The 17,368-nt window shown below is 40.8% G+C and overlaps 2 protein-coding genes across 4 annotated transcripts; one reads left to right on the top strand and one right to left on the bottom strand.

Moving 5' to 3' along the window:
- Positions 1–6,067: 6,067 nt before the first annotated feature.
- Positions 6,068–9,861, top strand: LOC147302258 (ATP synthase F(1) complex catalytic subunit beta, mitochondrial). Its single transcript, XM_086282049.1, has 10 exons — positions 6,068–6,225; positions 7,014–7,187; positions 7,289–7,463; positions 7,636–7,757; positions 7,837–8,021; positions 8,114–8,272; positions 8,457–8,579; positions 8,752–8,964; positions 9,049–9,250; positions 9,394–9,861. Exons 1-10 carry the CDS (start codon positions 6,123–6,125, stop codon positions 9,489–9,491), a joined length of 1,554 nt encoding a protein of 517 aa, XP_086138175.1. The 5' UTR covers positions 6,068–6,122; the 3' UTR covers positions 9,492–9,861.
- Positions 9,862–10,168: 307 nt separating this feature from the next.
- LOC147302257 (retinol dehydrogenase 7-like) lies at positions 10,169–16,830 on the bottom strand. 3 transcript variants are annotated; one of them, XM_086282051.1, is made up of 6 exons: positions 16,674–16,778; positions 15,079–15,244; positions 14,658–14,972; positions 11,640–11,898; positions 11,405–11,568; positions 10,169–11,321 (listed from the first exon to the last, which is right to left on the bottom strand). In XM_086282051.1, the coding sequence occupies exons 3-6, from the start codon at positions 14,968–14,970 to the stop codon at positions 11,098–11,100; spliced, it is 960 nt and encodes a 319-aa protein (XP_086138177.1). In that variant the 5' UTR covers positions 14,971–14,972; positions 15,079–15,244; positions 16,674–16,778; the 3' UTR covers positions 10,169–11,097. The 3 variants fall into 3 exon arrangements, with proteins under 3 accessions (XP_086138177.1, XP_086138176.1, XP_086138178.1); XM_086282050.1 differs by lacking the exon at positions 15,079–15,244 and having other exon boundaries at positions 16,674–16,830; XM_086282052.1 differs by lacking the exon at positions 16,674–16,778 and having other exon boundaries at positions 15,079–15,259.
- Between the last annotated feature and the right edge of the window lie 538 nt (positions 16,831–17,368).

Below are 17,368 nucleotides of genomic sequence, written 5' to 3'. Positions count from 1 at the left end.
CAGCCTCTCGGCCTGGGGCTCGGTCACTCAGGCACGGCTGGCTGCCGGCGGAGCTCACGTGCACGTCACTGAAACCCCCCCTGGCTTCTGCTCCGCGGCTGCTGAGTGAGCCCTCATCTGGGACTCTCCTCAGCTCTTTCTGGGACAGTGGCGCGGCTGCCCCTCTGTTGGTCTTCCTTGGTCTCTTGTGTTCTGAGGACCTCTGGATGTCTGGAGTTTTGATCTCCTCCATACCTGCTTCATGCCCTGGAGGATGGGGCTATGCCCCCACCCACACCTTCTAGCAGATCATTACATGAAGGAACCTTTTAAATACAAGCGCGCTCATGCTCACAGGTGTACACATGGGTGCTCACACACACAAACTACACCCTTTTTGGCTCCTACCTCAAAGCACACTGTGCATCTTGCTATTTAAAAATGTTAAAAAATTAGTAAATAATTGCATTCTGGTGTTGTTTATCAATCAATCAATCAATCAATCAATCAATCAATCAATCAAATTGATTGATTTATATTCTGCTCAGCATCAAAATGTTTTCTGTAAACCATAAAAAATTTTCTGTACACGAAAGTTTTGCTGGTTTGGTCTTCGCACCACCTGAGTAGAAGAAAAAGAAAGAAAGAAAAGAAAACACTTGGTGTTGTTATTGCCTCCTTTGTTACTGAATTTAGGTAAAGGTAAGCGGTCACAAAAAAATGCTCTCTTTCAAAGATAAAGCTGCTTAAATCCCTTTCTTTCAAGTTTCAAGTGCTGATTAAGCAAAGCAAGAAACTCTTGAAGTTACTTTTGTCGTTTCTGCTTCTGCTTTGGATATTTCACATGAATCAAGGGAACGTCTGTTGCACAGACTCTTTTTTTGTTCCATAACACGCACCATATGGTAAAACTAGGATGCAGCATAGCACTGAATTTCAATATGACACGTCTAATAAAAATGAAGGGCCAAAAAATTTAGAAAATCTTCTGTAAAACTAAACAAACAGCTGCAAATCCACAAAACTCTCATGACACTTTTTTGAGCTCTGTTTTCTCACTTTTTTGCATTATTAAAAACGGGTTGCATTTTCCATCTATGAACTTTTATTTGTTGACGGTTTTCTAAACGCAACACCCACCATGACTCTAAATTTCACAACAATTAACTGACATTCATTGAGAGCATGATAATAAATTAATAAAGATGATCCTATCTGAAAGTGTACTGTGATGCTCTGAGCACATGCAGACACCACTAAAGGGCATCAATAAAGAGCAGGGCATGGTATTTTGATGCAGTGACACAGAATTGAATTTTAATGAGCAAATAGCTTCATTGGAAGAAGACGTGTATGGCAGATCGTTCTTTTATGACACTATGGAAGAAACCACTTAGCTCTTTGAAATTCCATAACCCCTCCAGACATCTTTCCGGTGACTTTAGTTTAATCACTGCTTTTACAAGATAATGCATGATCTTTAAACAGATAGTTACAGCACCACAGACGCATGACATGCGAAGCTCTTGATTGTCGCATCAATGCATATCACATATTTTTAAGATTGTTTGGAGCAACAAAACACGCATATGTGTCCCAACAAGCCCTCGCATCAGTGTGGTGTAAAGGAGAGCTGAGGGCTATACCACAGTGGAGTCAATAGCTCAGGCTTTTGGTTGCCATGTAAAAGGTTTTCACAGAACTCTTTGCAGTTCTACATCGACCTAAATATGCCTTTACAGGAACTGAGAGATAAAGCAGCAGCCAGGTCCTGGTAATCAAATGAAACTGATTAACTGATCATCAGTAAGTGTGAGCACTTCCATAAAAGCAGAATTCTGGATGCTAACATAATCGCACAGTCTTTCCAGGACTGAATGTTCCAGCAAATTCACCACAAGGTCAGACCATGCAATGTTTGCAGAAACTGCAAAAATCCAAAACCTAGATCTCAGACTCTGCAGGCCTCAGCTAGCATGTTAAATGTTAAAGTTCAAGACATTTGAAAACGACTGACAAAATAAGCCGGTTCCGCTTTCTTAATTCTTCGATAAGTCAGGGCCAAGCCAGCTCCGATCAGCCAGAACCCTGTTACCATGGTTCCGAATAGGTAGATATCTTCAGCACTCAGGCTCACCCAAGCCCAAACTTCTCGTTGAGAAAGGGGTGTCAATTGCATATGCAAGCACGACTTCCACTGTGAGCATTCTAACTGCTCCCATCATCTCATGATCAAAAATAGGAAATACAGTTTGCCCATAGATAGTGCCCATAGAAGGTCAAAGGTTACTTTTTGTCGATTCAAACAGAGAGTAGATTCTACAGATAACTCCGTAATGATTAACATTAGCACATTAAGCTTATGTGCTTGAATGGTAACCACATCGACCTCTGCTGCATTTGACTGTTTGAATAAACATGTTGATTCTTGTATCACACTCTTGTGAACTCATATAGCAGATCACTGTGGCTACAGTAACAGAAACTCAAAGTCTGTCTAACACTAAGTAAAGGCTGCTAACTGACGTCAGTATTATTCCACCAACAACATTGGAGCTTTTTCAGCAGAATTGTTAAAATAGTTTTTTTCAACGAGCTTCTACCTGTAACAATCCAGCAACACAAACCACAAAGCCTAGCAACTAATCTCAGTCATCAGTCATCAGACATTACTTTGGGGCATGCAAAGGATGCTTAACTCATGTGCTGTTTTTGCAGGCAAATTCAGACTAGTAGAGCTCTATCTGAGCCTGCTGGTTGTCAGATAGTCATCTACAGGCATGGGGAGGGATGCCAATTTTTCACTTAAAGCAATAACCCAAATTATAGGTGTTTAAAAAAATTGTTTAAAAAACTAATAGAATACCACGAGTGCATCAGCAAACACTAAACTTGATTATTTCATGCTGACTGGACTCACCTGCAGTTTTGCCAAAAGTCAAAATCAGACATCACATCTGATTACAAAGCATACTTAAGATTAGAATGGTTCTATACAGAGCATAAGATTAGCACACAGACATTCCTGCTTGTTAAAGTGTTAACTATGTGCTGCTGAAAAGGCAAAGTGTAATAAAACAAAGACAACAGACTTTTCTATACATATTCATACACTAAAAACCCCAAACAACAGTGCTTACACTAGGAAAGAGCATGAGTCACACATTCTATATCTTTTGGTACGGCAGCTCCCTCTACTGTAAATCTAGTGGAATTACAATTCACAATTTCCCAGTTTCATCCTACAGACTAACTCAAAATATGTCACGGTTCTGGGTCAGTTTCGACCCAGTATTTTGAGTTTTGATTGATTAGTTTATTTTTGAATGTTTATTGTGGTTTTGGGCGCTATGAGTATCATTATTATTATTAGAATTCTATGTTTCTGTTTATTCATGTTTAAGGATTTGTTCTCAGTTGTATCTCACGTTTAGTTTAGTTCAGGTTCCATGTGTCATTCTGTCTGTCTGTCTCAGTGTCAGGTCTGCGTCTTGGTGTAGTGTTCTCGTTTCCTGTTTTATTGTGAAGGTCTGTGTCTCATGTGAGTGTGTTCAGTTTTACCTTTGTCTCGTCTTGTTGATTATTCCCAGCTGTGTCCACCACCTGTGTGTAATTCCCCTGTGTTTCTCTGTGTGTATTTAAGTCGTGTCCTCTGTCATTGTAGTTGCTGGTCTGTCTGTGTATTCCACCCTGCTTCATCTGTGTGTTTCCCTGCTGTCAACCGCCAAGTGTTTCTGCTCGCTTTCATTCATGTTCAGGTTCTGTAGTCAGTTTGTTCCCAGTCTAGTTTAGTCCTTGTTCGGTTCACCTTTTGTCCATTTTTATTTTGTGTTTAATAAACCACCATCACACCTTTACAAGTGCCTGCTCATCTCACTCGCCGTGACAAAATATTTCCCATATTTCTCTCTCTCTCTCTCTCTCTCGTGCAGATGCCTTGAGCCATCTGTTATGTCTTTATATTTTGTTATCAAAATGGGAATTAAATGTAGCAATTCATTGAAACATGGGCGAACAAACAGTCTGAATTGTATAAGGCACAAACAGAGATTGTACAATTCGAACACAGATGAAACGCTACCTTTGTTTCATCCTCTGACAAGTTTGGCATGGTGGATCACAATTTAATCAAACTGAATCAAATTAAACACAATTCAATTATATTTATACAGTACCAAATTACAGAGAGACAGAAATAAATATGTGTATAAACAGATAATGAGTGGAAAAAGGTGCATCATGGGAAGCCCCTAGCATCCTAGGCCTATTATAGAAGGATTCAAGGTCATCCGATCCAGCCCTCACTATAAGCTTTGCTAAAAAGGAAAGTTTTAAGCCTAATCTTAAAAGGGTGAGAGGGTGTTTTTCTCCCAAATCCAAGTTGGGAGCTAGTTCCACAGAAGAGGGCTTCTGCTTCCCAATCTACTTTATACTCTAACAACAAGTAATCCTGCTTTCTGAGGGAGGGTTAAACACTATAATGGGCTGATACAGTAATATGAGGTCTTTAAGATCCGATGGGCGCTGATTATTTAAGATCCTGTATTCGTAGAGAAGAAATTTAAATGAGATTCTGTATGTAACAGGGGGCCAATGTTGGAGAAATAGAATCTCTCTTACTAGACTCTGTCAGTAATCTCACTGCACCATTCTGGATAAACTTTTCAGAGAGTTTTTTGGAGAGCCTAATAATAATGCACTACAACAGTCTGCCCTAGAATTAATAAATGCATGAACTAGTTTTTCAGCATCACTCTGAGTCAGGATGTTAGTGATTTTAGAGATACTGTGCAAATGCAAGTCCTACATTTTTTTAATATAAAAATTGAGAGATGCATCCTGGTCAAAAACAAGATTCCAAGATTCCTCAAAGTGTTACTGGAGGACAATGTAATGCCATCCATAGTAAGTATCTTGTTAAACACCATATTTCTAGCATTTATAGGGCACATTACAGATTCAATTATTGTACTCGGCCCCATTCGATTTTGCTTTTTATAATTCCATCAGTTGAGAAGATTTTCAAAACCACTGTCTGAAATATGGCCGCAAAACAGGACCGAGCCTCAGATGGCTGTAGACACTCACTGTGTACAGTCATCTGTGCGTTTTTCTACCCAGGTATGCTTTTACGGCATTGGCAGTGTATATCCTGGTCATGCTAAATGGCTTTGTGACATCCACTGATCATTTCAGAAACAGCGGATTGATTAAATGAAAGGTCAGATGCATTTTTCAGGATGCAAGTCAAGTCTTTGCTGTTTATTTTCCTGTTTCTTAAGGACATGACTTTCAGCAACAACTGCTGCTACTTCACTGATGAACAGTTTATTCACACCTTCAAAATGGAAAACAAATGATCAATAATGAATGTAAAAAATGAGTATTATAGTAAAATATTGAACAATATAAAGGGAATATGGGATATTTTAAATTGCATTGTTAAAAGCAGTTCTGGACAACAAAATTGTCCTCAATATTTTATTGATAATGGCAATAAATGTGCAAAATTTAAAAAAGTGGTTTGACAGGAACAAACTAAATCTAAGTAAAACTAAAATCACAATTCAATTATTGTTGAATTAACCCTAACCCTATTACTGTTATTACTATTATTGCACAGTACTCTCCAATTTATGCTGTGAAACTTTAACATTAGCAAGGTAATTTCGATTTACATGTACAATAAAAATAAAGGGCTATTCTGTTCTGTAAAGTCTACTGGCTGTTGCTATAATGTAAACACGGTAGAAGTGTCTTGAGGCAAACTGAGGCAACTATTTCTCATTTTAATGAGGGCACTGTCAGTGACCTATAATAAAAATAGGTTACATGGATAACACTAGTTATTTAGAGTTTCATCAGGGTTTTTATTTAATTTGGCTACCCCACTGAGAGTCCAAACCATCTACATTAACTAAAACAAAGAATTATAACTGTGATTATAACATTTCGTTTGGGCGGTCATTTGGTTCAAATAAGCCAGCTCTATCGAGGTCACAATGTCAACTGCATGTGCTTAACTACTACGCATGCTCGTTGTGGCGTGTTTTACGTTGTGCGCAGGCGCAGTTCGTCTAAGCGGTCATACGTTATAAAGCCTGAAGTTCCTCTGTCTCTTTCCACCTTCAGCCATTTTGACAATGTTAGGAGCTGTGGGACGCTGCTGCACCGGGGCTTTGCAGGCTCTGAAGCCTGGAGTCCAGCCCTTGAAGGCTCTTGTTGGATCCCCAGCTGTCCTTTCACGTGAGTCCTGCATGCTCGTTGTTTCTGGAAAGAAGATTGTTTAAAGAACAGACGCATTTACGTGGCTGTCAGAAGAGGGCAGGGACCATGCTAAACTTAGCTGGTGCTAGCAACACGCTGGCTTGCCTGCCGGTGGCTTAGCAGGCCTTAATATTAAAATGTACATTTTAAATCAGCCGGAGTGTTTCCAAAACATTAAATGGATACACATGTGTGCAAACAGATCTTTTCATGGTTACTTCGCATTGTGAAATGAGCAGACTGTATTATTCTTGTGTTATTAGAAATGACCTCTGTAATGACATGAGGCGGTCGAAGACTGCTGTTAGCATTCGTAGTTGCAGATTAGCAGGGTTAGACAGTCGGTAACACGGTTCACTTTTGTGATACGTGTGGAGGTAATACGGTGCCAAAATAACAAAACTATAAAGGGAAAAACAAAGTTGTGTCACTGAGTTTGTGGCCAAGTATGCAGCATTAGCAATTCTAGCTCGGAATCGCTATCCATTCATCTGTCACTGTTGGCTCTGACGCTATTTAGTGGGAGAACTCGCTTATTTGCACTTAATAAAATAAACTGAAATTTTACTGAATTCTGCTTAGTACTGCTGTTTCACTTTCCAGTTTAAAAACTTATTCGCAGATTAGCATAAGCCACTTGACATTGAGATGTACCGGCCGGACACACACAAGTATAGAAGCCCTTTTCGGTGCTTCTTCCGGCCATAATGCATAACAAGGTCACAGCTGCAGCACATCTGTATGACACTCAGTGGTTCATGTTCCAGGTAGAGACTATGTCGCACCTGCCGCCGCTGCCAGCACCGCCAACGGACGCATTGTGGCTGTCATTGGTGCCGTTGTCGATGTCCAGTTCGATGAGGGTCTCCCTCCCATTCTCAATGCTCTGGAGGTGGCAGGCCGTGAATCCAGGCTAGTCCTGGAGGTGGCACAGCATCTTGGTGAGCCAGCTGGATTATACTCTTCACCTACCTAGCTACAATACCACTAGCAACTCTTTCTTAGGTTAAACAGACACATCAAAAGCACTTTCTGTTTTTAGGGGAGAACACAGTGCGTACCATTGCTATGGATGGTACTGAGGGTCTGGTCCGTGGACAGAAGGTTCTGGACACTGGTGCCCCCATCAGAATTCCAGTGGGTCCCGAGACCCTGGGCAGGATTATGAATGTCATCGGGGAGCCTATTGATGAGAGGGGTCCCATCTCCACCAAACAGTAAGTACACTTTGAAAATATCCTGCAGTTTTTTGTATGAGGTTTAAACATGCACAGTCTGAAGCAATAATAAAACCTGTTATGATAGGACATATATAGATGCTGTGCTTTTAAATGTTAACTGGTGTGTTCAGTGATTACATTAATCTACTTTTTTTCCCCTTCTTCCCAGGACTGCACCTATCCATGCAGAGGCTCCTGAATTCACTGACATGAGTGTGGAACAGGAGATTCTGGTTACTGGCATTAAGGTTGTGGACCTGCTGGCTCCCTATGCCAAGGGAGGAAAGATCGGTATGAGCCCAAACATGCACGTTTTCTCAGCCTTGACTTTGATGCGTGATAAACTAACTTGGTTTTCTCGACTTGACAGGTCTGTTCGGTGGTGCCGGTGTAGGCAAGACTGTATTGATCATGGAGCTGATCAACAACGTGGCCAAGGCCCATGGTGGTTACTCTGTGTTTGCTGGTGTGGGAGAGCGTACCCGTGAGGGGAATGACTTGTACCATGAAATGATTGAGTCTGGTGTGATCAACCTGAAGGATACCACCTCCAAGGTGAGGACTGTGGAAAGCAACTTTAAAAAGATGCATTTTTATTACAGCACATTCCAAAATGTCTGATTTAACCAAACTCTTGTCCATGCTAGGTGGCGCTGGTGTACGGACAGATGAACGAGCCCCCCGGTGCCCGTGCCAGAGTTGCTCTGACTGGATTGACTGTGGCTGAATATTTCCGTGACCAGGAGGGTCAGGATGTGCTGCTCTTCATTGACAACATCTTCCGCTTCACACAGGCTGGCTCTGAGGTCTGTGCAACTTGATTTAAACCAAAGCTTTCCTTAAAAATAAAGATTTACAACTGCTCTAGCTACACCACACATCCAATGTAAAGATTCTCATTTCAAAAGTTATTTTGTTTCCCCCTCTTCCTCCTTCAAATACACTGATTCTGTCAAACTGCAATCTTGATGACTTCACCTTCTCTCTCAGGTGTCTGCTCTGCTGGGTCGTATTCCCTCTGCTGTGGGTTACCAGCCCACTCTGGCCACTGACATGGGTACCATGCAGGAGAGAATCACCACCACCAAGAAGGGTTCAATCACATCTGTGCAGGTGAGGTTTGAGGAGTGCTGAGTCTGCATTTTAGAAATCAAAAATCTATTTACTTTGACATAAGCTGGAAACTTACTGACAGTAAGGAATAAATCCTAGTTTTATTTGTTGCTTGGCAACCTAAAGGGTAACCTAGGACTTCCAAAAATGCTAACAAGTCCTGTGTTTCCAGGCCATTTACGTGCCTGCTGACGATTTGACTGACCCTGCCCCCGCCACCACCTTCGCTCACTTGGATGCCACCACCGTGTTGTCCCGTGCCATCGCTGAGCTGGGCATCTACCCTGCTGTCGACCCCCTGGACTCAACTTCCCGTATCATGGACCCCAACATTGTCGGAGCCGAGCACTACGATGTTGCTCGTGGCGTGCAGAAAATCCTTCAGGTTTGCAGCTTTATTGGTACCATTAGAATTAATATGACAACTGTAAGTGCTTCAAACAAACTAGGCTACTTTCTTCTTCTGTAGGACTACAAATCACTACAGGATATCATTGCCATCCTGGGTATGGATGAGTTGTCTGAGGAGGATAAACTCACTGTGGCTCGTGCCCGTAAGATCCAGCGTTTCCTGTCTCAGCCATTCCAAGTGGCCGAGGTCTTCACTGGCCACTTGGGCAAGCTGGTGCCCCTCAAGGAAACCATCAAGGGCTTCAAGAGCATCCTTGGTGGTAAGTTTGAATTGTCCATTTTTATTTATTTTTTTTTTATTTTTTTAAATTTATTTATGTTTTAATTTTTATGGCTTGTGATCCTCAACTTCCTCAGCTCTGTTTATAATTTAATTGCCTTTTTTGTTCTCATTTCATTTCAGGTGAGTATGATGCTCTGCCCGAGCAAGCCTTCTACATGGTCGGTCCAATTGAGGAGGTGGTTCAGAAAGCTGAGAAACTGGCTGAGGAGCACTCATAAACATCCAGACAACCTAACTGAAGGGAAGAGAGAAGGGTAGAAGCAGAGAGGCCCTGTGGTTAGGAGCACTTGGTTTGTAAAACATGTCAAAATACAAATGTACCTGTCTTGTCATCCTGAAAAAGTTCTATTTAATGTTTCCAGTGAAAGATGGAATAAAACAGTCTTTACATAAAACTCATCGTTAACTGCATATTTTCTCAATGGTTATACTTGTAGTGGAAAATCTTGTTGCTGGTAAAGGAGTTAAAGAAATGGCTGTCCTTGTCTACTTTGACCAGAAGATGGCATTCTGGAGCTGCTATGTTAAGCTATCAACTGTGCTGCAGCTTGTCACATGCTGAAATAAAACAGTTGAACAATTCTGTCATTCTGCAGTTGTTTACTTGGTCAAAGTAGTCAAGACGATCTGAAATTGTACATTTATATGTACAAATTAAGTCAACATGCGCCAATTTACATGCTTTCCAAAAACATGTACAGCAGAGTTTTATTGAACCTAAAAAAAAAAAGGGGTTATTGTGGCTAAAACCGATTTAATGCTTGAATCGGGGGTAAAAAAAAAATAAAGTTGGTATGAAATCAAATCCTTTCTAAAGACAGTTGACTGTCATGCAGACATAACAGTGTTGACAGATGCAGCCAGTTTGACAGACTAAAACTAAATATTTAAAACGTGATGTTTCAGAAATAATTTTATTTCAGTGTTTCAAGCTTTTCACAGAAGCGTTATACAAATGACCACTCTAGATCTCAAACTGCTGTCAGACGCCAGCAGGGACTATATGAATATAAGAATAAACAAAAGCGTGAAGGTACTACCTAAATACAGAGTTTTGGCTCTAAATCTGGTTTTATTAGAAAGCACTAATGGCATTACTGTTTACAGGAACAATGACAGAATATAAAGGCTTAATATATATATATATAAAGGTTTCATATAGGAAAGATTGTTAGTGCCACTGGAGACAAAAAAATACTATGTATTTAAACAGTTTGACTCCTCGTCTAGATAGGAGTCATGAAGTAAAATGAACAGAATGAACCTTACAACCTTGTGTCCACCAGGTCAGTGACTCCCTCCAAGGTAAGATTAGCACTGCATCCTAAAAAACAAGATTTTATCTTTTCTATATCTTTTGGACATACAGTTCTATTTTTATTTGCGCAGCTAACTCTACCAATAACTAAACATTTTGCTTTGTAACTTAAGAAGTTAAAATCCTGCAGGTGACATTGCAGTCTTGTTTTGATACTGCAAAACAAGGCATTTCTACTATTTGAAGTATAGCAACAACACGATCCTGCTCACTGTGTACTTTGAAACCAAGTGTGAACTGGACTTTTTTTTTTATTGGTCTTTCTTAACCTTTCCCACATGCCTATCAATAATCTCATGGACACAGGTCTTTTCATCTGTTCAGACTAGCTGTAGATAAGATGGCCTTGAAAATGCCTTTGTGAAAAAGGTGCAAAGGTTCCTTTCTGAGAAAGTAATGTGATAAGTAATGAGAACAGATTGAAAGACAAAGCCTTTCTGAAATCAGTTAAATTTACTGATGCATGAGATGTACATACAGAGAGAATGCCTTTATTACATGCAAAGTTATTCTATCTGCTTGGCGATGGGAATAGCTTCCAGGTTCAGGATGTAATCACTGATGCAGGTTGGCATGTAGGATAGCGGCAGCCAGAAGAACTTGGCGTCCCAGCCCGGGGAGTAGCGAGTGCGAGGATGGACAGCAGCCACGGCATGTTCCATGCAGCTGACCACTTTCATCAAGTCTGCATCACTCATTTTGGCAACTTTGTCAGTTAAGGTTGTTAATGCTAAAAGGGGCAAATAAATGAAATAAGAACAAATAATCAGTTGGGAACCAAAATAAATGGAAGAAGTGGTAATCCACATATACCTTTCTGTAGGTATGCCGTTCCATAATCATCTCGGACTTCCTGTGGAAGTTTATCCCAGATCATTTTAATGTTTTTGCTCAGGATAGCACTGTTGGTCACATTTGTCTTGAAGAAGCCTGGCTCAATGCAGAGGACCTTCACACCAAAAGGTGCCATATTTAACCTAAGAAGGACACTTCATCAACCCGGGAAATCTTTGTATTATCATACCAATATTTTATGAGTTCTCCTTACCTGAGGCTGTCATTGAATGCTTCAACACCGTACTTTGAGACAGTATATGGGCCCCCAACAGGACTGATCCTTCCAAACACACTGGCAACGTTCACCACCCTTCCCCTTGCCTTTTTTATGAGCGGTAGGACGCTTAGGGTCACACCAATCACCCCATTCAGGTTCACATCCAGCATGGGTTTGTAGTCATTGAGGGTCAGCCAGTCACATGGGGCACTGGGAATGGAGATGCCGGCATTGTTCACTACAGCCCACAGGCCTAAAATAATGAAAAAGAGCACATACAGTCTGCTGAAATTCATCTGTTCTTGACCAGTAATGTTTTATGTGCACTAGCAACAGTAGTTGATCGACATTCAAATGGGAAAAATAACTCAAAGCGAAATTATTCTGCTCAAGTCCAGGTCCATATTTTTATCCCTAAACTCTACTACAGTCAGGCTGCATGACAGAGTTTAGAATAAACCCTGCTTATCTCATACTGGTTCTTATCTGTATGTTTGTAAAAGCAAACTCAGTCTCCTCCTACTATAAGACCCTCCTATCATTAGCTTTCTTCTGACTGGCTGCCTGGGATGACCATATTATGCTTCCAAGGAGCCAGACATTCTTTTTAATAGTTGAGCAATAGTTCTGCAGGCTTTCTGGAGGTCTTTAAATTTTTTTCTTTGGACATTTGGACCCTAAAGGGACCCCAGAGAGTACTGCGCAGTATCTTAGGACTGTGCTCTTCTGGACAGAGATCTGGGATTTTATTCCTGGGACTTGCTGCAGCCACTCACCTAGCTGGAGTTCATAGTAGCATTCCCACAGCACCCTGTTACCATCACTTCCCCATTTCTCATTGTAGATACATATTGAAGACATCTAATATATGAAGCAAGATATATGGAATTATGTAGCAAAGAGAAAATTAATAAATAACTCTAAATACGTCTTATATTGTAGATTCCTGAAAGTAGCCACCCTTTACTACTTTCAGGGTTGACATCACAGTAAACCGTTGGCCTTTTGTCAATGAGCTTCATGATGTATTCACCTCAAATGGTTTTCACTTCACAGGTGTGCCTTGTCAGGGTTCATTTGTGAAATTTCTTGCTTTCTTAATGGGGTTGGGACCATCAGTTGTGTTGGTCAGGTTGGTACACTGCTGACAGCCCTATTTGACAACCGTTAGAATTCATTTTATGGCAAGAACTAATCAGCTAATTAAAAAGAAACGAAAGTACATCATTACTTTAAGGACTGAAGGTCAGTCAGTACAGAATATTGCAAAAACTTTGAATGTGTCCCCAAGTGCAGTCGCAAAAACCATCATGGCTACGATGAAACTGGCTCACACGAGGACCGCCCCAGGAAAGGAAGACCAAGTGTCACCTCTGCTGCTGAGGAAAAATTCATCCGAGTCACCAGCCTCAGAAGTCACAAGTTAACAGCACCTCAGATTAGAGCCCAAATAAATGCCACACAGAGTTCCAGTAGCAGACACATGCATAGTTCTCACTGTAAAGCATGGAGGAGTAGGTGTGATGCTTTACTGTTGACACTGTTGGGGATTTATTCAAAACTGAAAGCACACTGAATCAGCATGGCTACCACAGCATCCTGTGGGATGAGATGGACTGCAGAGTGAAGACAAAAGGGCCAATGAGTGCTCAGCATCTCTGGGAAATCCTTCAAGCTTGTTGGAAAACCATTTCAGGTGATGACCTCATGAAGCTCATTGAGAGAATGCCAAGAGTGTGCAAAGGAGTAATCAAAGCAAAGGGTGGATATTTTGAAGAATCAAACAACTAAAACATGTTTTGAGTTATTTCACACTTTTGTCTTTACTACATAATTCCACGTGTTCATTCAGAGTTTTGATGCCTTCAGTGAGAATCTACAATGTAAACAGTCATGAAACTGGAGAAAAAACCTTAAATGAAATCTTGTATCTGAGCAGCAGGATTTTAAATTTGTTCTGAATTTAACAGGGAGCCAATGAAGAGACGCGAATATAGGAGGAATATGCTCTCTATTTCTAGTCCCTGTGAGTCCTCTTGCTGCAGCATTTTGGATTAACTGGAGGCTTTTCAGGGAGTTTTTAGGACATCTTGATAATAATGAATTACAGTAGTCCATCCTAGAAGTAATAAATGCATGAACTAGTTTTTCAGCATCACTCCGAGACAGGAGATTTCTAACTTTAGAGATTTTGCACAAATGGATGTGCACAATATTGTCACATAATAAAATTAGGAATTAAATAAAAATTTTCTAACTGGGATGTTGGATCTTGGAACAAGCTTTTTAACTAGTTGTTTAGTCCTATGTACCCACATAATCCACCATTTGCGCTTCCTGTCATATGGAGTGTTACTAGCAGAGTTTCAGTGATGCTCAGTGGAGTCCTTTATTTACATTTGGGTCGCACATAGCTGCTGGCATCTCCTCCTTCATACCCTGGTTGTACTTGGTATAATCTGTTTCTGCCTTGAGTGCTGAAACATATTTGTTGCTTCCACCTTCAAGCAAGAACAGTTTTTTGCATATTTTGCAAAGTACTTTATTGGAGGTTGTTGAAGCAGCTCTCTTTTAGGTATTCAAATTGTTGCTGACACATGTGCCTGGGCTTCCGTCATACGTGCACATACTAAGGAAAGTTAACATGTGGCATTGCTATTAGAGTGATATCAGGCTATTACATTTTTATATCAGTTAAAAATGTATACATGTCTTCTGCAATAATACCTGTATACATTTTTATATCACTTAAAAATGTATACAGGTATTATTGCAGAAGACATGATATGGCACAGTCCTACCAGGAAATGTACAGTTGGTGAGACCTCTGTGATTTTCAACCATTTATTTATTTTTTACCAGTTGGCATAAAGAAAAAGAAGATCCTATAGACTTACTTGGTCTTAATGGTGCTATTGAAAGTCAGAGGTCACAAACATAAACAGCACTCAAACTCTGTGGGGAAACAGCTATTTAAATGAAGTGCAGGTATTTCCACCAAATAAAACTTACCACGTGCCCCAACCATATCCTTGATCATTGCCGCAACTTTGTCAATGCTTTCCTGAGAACTAACATCCAGATGAGTTGTGATCAGGTTGCTGGAGCAGGACTTCTTTAGATCCTCTTCTCCTTTCTCAGTGAAACAAGAGGCAATCACTCGAAAGCCCTGCTTGTCAAGATGCCGGGCCAGAAGATTCCCAAAGCCACTGTCGCAGCCTGTGATGTACACATACTTGCTGTTTTTGTCAGAGACCCTGGGGAGCTCTCTGATCCAACGGTACAGGTAGTAGAGAACCACCAGGCCCAGAAGGTACAGGTACATGACTGGAAGGACAAAGGAACGTATGTTTACTCGTTACTGGCTGTTTTAACAAAGTGAACAGAGTAAGCCACGTGACAACACTGTTGTGTAAGGCCAACTTTAAGGTACCTCTGCATGTTTGATTTGGCTTTTTTTCTTAATAACAGAAGCCAGTGTTCTTTTCGTCGACAGTCCCAAGCCCAAGTCTCATGGCCAAAGTTAACAGTGAAGGCATCCATGTGCTGAGCAACAGGATTCATGGTTAAGCAGTGGCCTGCTGGAGGTCATTTTATATCTGAGCAAACGATCAGGAACAGACTTGATGAGGGTGGCCTGAGGGTCCGACGTCCTCTGACAGACTAACAAACTCAAGTTAGTGTTTAAATATGTCCCTCTGGCCAACACCAGTAGGCGGTAGGGTAAAGTGTCTTGCCCAAGGACACAACGACCAGGACAGAGAGCCCGAGGATCAAACCGGCGACCTTCCGGTTACAGATTCGCTTCCCAACCCCCTGAGCCACGGTCGCCCCCACAGAAGCGTTATACAAATGACCACTCTAGATCTCAAACTGCTGTCAGACGCCAGCAGGGACTATATGAATATAAGAATAAACAAAAGCGTGAAGGTACTACCTAAATACAGAGTTTTGGCTCTAAATCTGGTTTTATTAGAAAGCACTAATGGCATTACTGTTTACAGGAACAATGACAGAATATAAAGGCTTAATATATATATATATAAAGGTTTCATATAGGAAAGATTGTTAGTGCCACTGGAGACAAAAAAATACTATGTATTTAAACAGTTTGACTCCTCGTCTAGATAGGAGTCATGAAGTAAAATGAACAGAATGAACCTTACAACCTTGTGTCCACCAGGTCAGTGACTCCCTCCAAGGTAAGATTAGCACTGCATCCTAAAAAACAAGATTTTATCTTTTCTATATCTTTTGGACATACAGTTCTATTTTTATTTGCGCAGCTAACTCTACCAATAACTAAACATTTTGCTTTGTAACTTAAGAAGTTAAAATCCTGCAGGTGACATTGCAGTCTTGTTTTGATACTGCAAAACAAGGCATTTCTACTATTTGAAGTATAGCAACAACACGATCCTGCTCGCTGTGTACTTTGAAACCAAGTGTGAACTGGACTCTTTTTTTTTTTTATTGGTCTTTCTTAACCTTTCCCACATGCCTATCAATAATCTCATGGACACAGGTCTTTCCATCTGTTCAGACTAGCTGTAGATAAGATGGCCTTGAAAATGCCTTTGTGAAAAAGGTGCAAAGGTTCCTTTCTGAGAAAGTAATGTGATAAGTAATGAGAACAGATTGAAAGACAAAGCCTTTCTGAAATCAGTTAAATTTACTGATGCATGAGATGTACATACAGAGAGAATGCCTTTATTACATGCAAAGTTATTCTATCTGCTTGGCGATGGGAATAGCTTCCAGCTTCAGGATGTAATCACTGATGCAGGTTGGCATGTAGGATAGCGGCAGCCAGAAGATGGGACTTGGACGCTTCTTTGCTCAATCTGACAGCAGAACAAAGCTGGGGTCATATGGAACCGAGTTCAAAGTACATTAACTCGAAGTTTCTTAACCCTTTTGAAACAAATATTAAAGCGTCCACCAAACGTACTGAAAATGTAACACTATTCATCTACTCAGCTACTGACTTATGCCAGTAATGTGCTGTCAGTACACGGGATTTCTTACCTGATCCGAAGAAGATTTCACAGACAGTTTGTGACAACGTACGTATCCCCAACTGAGTTTGTTACCCTGCATCGGGAGCGCGCACTGGACAGGGAGAGCCGATCCAGTTGACCCCGCCTACTAGTTTAGTCTTTTCTGTTCTTTCTTTCTTCTTTCTTTCAGTTGTATTGGCGGTTGGCAAACAATTGAAAGGTGCATTACCGCCACCAACTGGTATGTAGTATGGTCTGGAACGACGCTCAAAAAAAAAAAAAAAAAAATCCTTCCAAACAGGTTCCCCTCTCTTAAAAACTGAAATAAGGCCTGATAACTTTTACTTCCCGATTCCTTTCGCAACAAATCAACCAAATCCAGTGTGATTTTTAGGTTACTAAGATTTTGAATCAAATGTCTCCTCTCAACCTGATACCTCTGACACTGCAACATGACATGTTCTACAGTTTCCTCTACCCCACAGTAATCACATTTTCCGGTACTATGTTTCCGTATCATGAATAACGTATTATTCAAGCCAGTATGTCCAAATCTCAGTCTGGATATGATCACCTCCTCCCTCCTAGTCCGTCCTGCATTTCTCATTCCTCCCACCCTCCTTTGAATCTTACAGGGAGTGCAGAATTATTAGGCAAGTTGTATTTTTGAGGAATAATTTTATTATTGAACAACAACCATGTTCTCAATGAACCCAAAAAACT

This window comes from Aulonocara sp. 'chitande type north' Nkhata Bay, linkage group LG23, assembly GCF_057382095.1.
Source record: "Aulonocara sp. 'chitande type north' Nkhata Bay isolate Kocher_YH1m ecotype deep benthic linkage group LG23, A_spYH_male_GT1.1, whole genome shotgun sequence".
NCBI lineage: Eukaryota > Metazoa > Chordata > Actinopteri > Cichliformes > Cichlidae > Aulonocara > Aulonocara sp. 'chitande type north' Nkhata Bay.
This window is presented reverse-complemented; position numbering and strand designations above follow the sequence as displayed.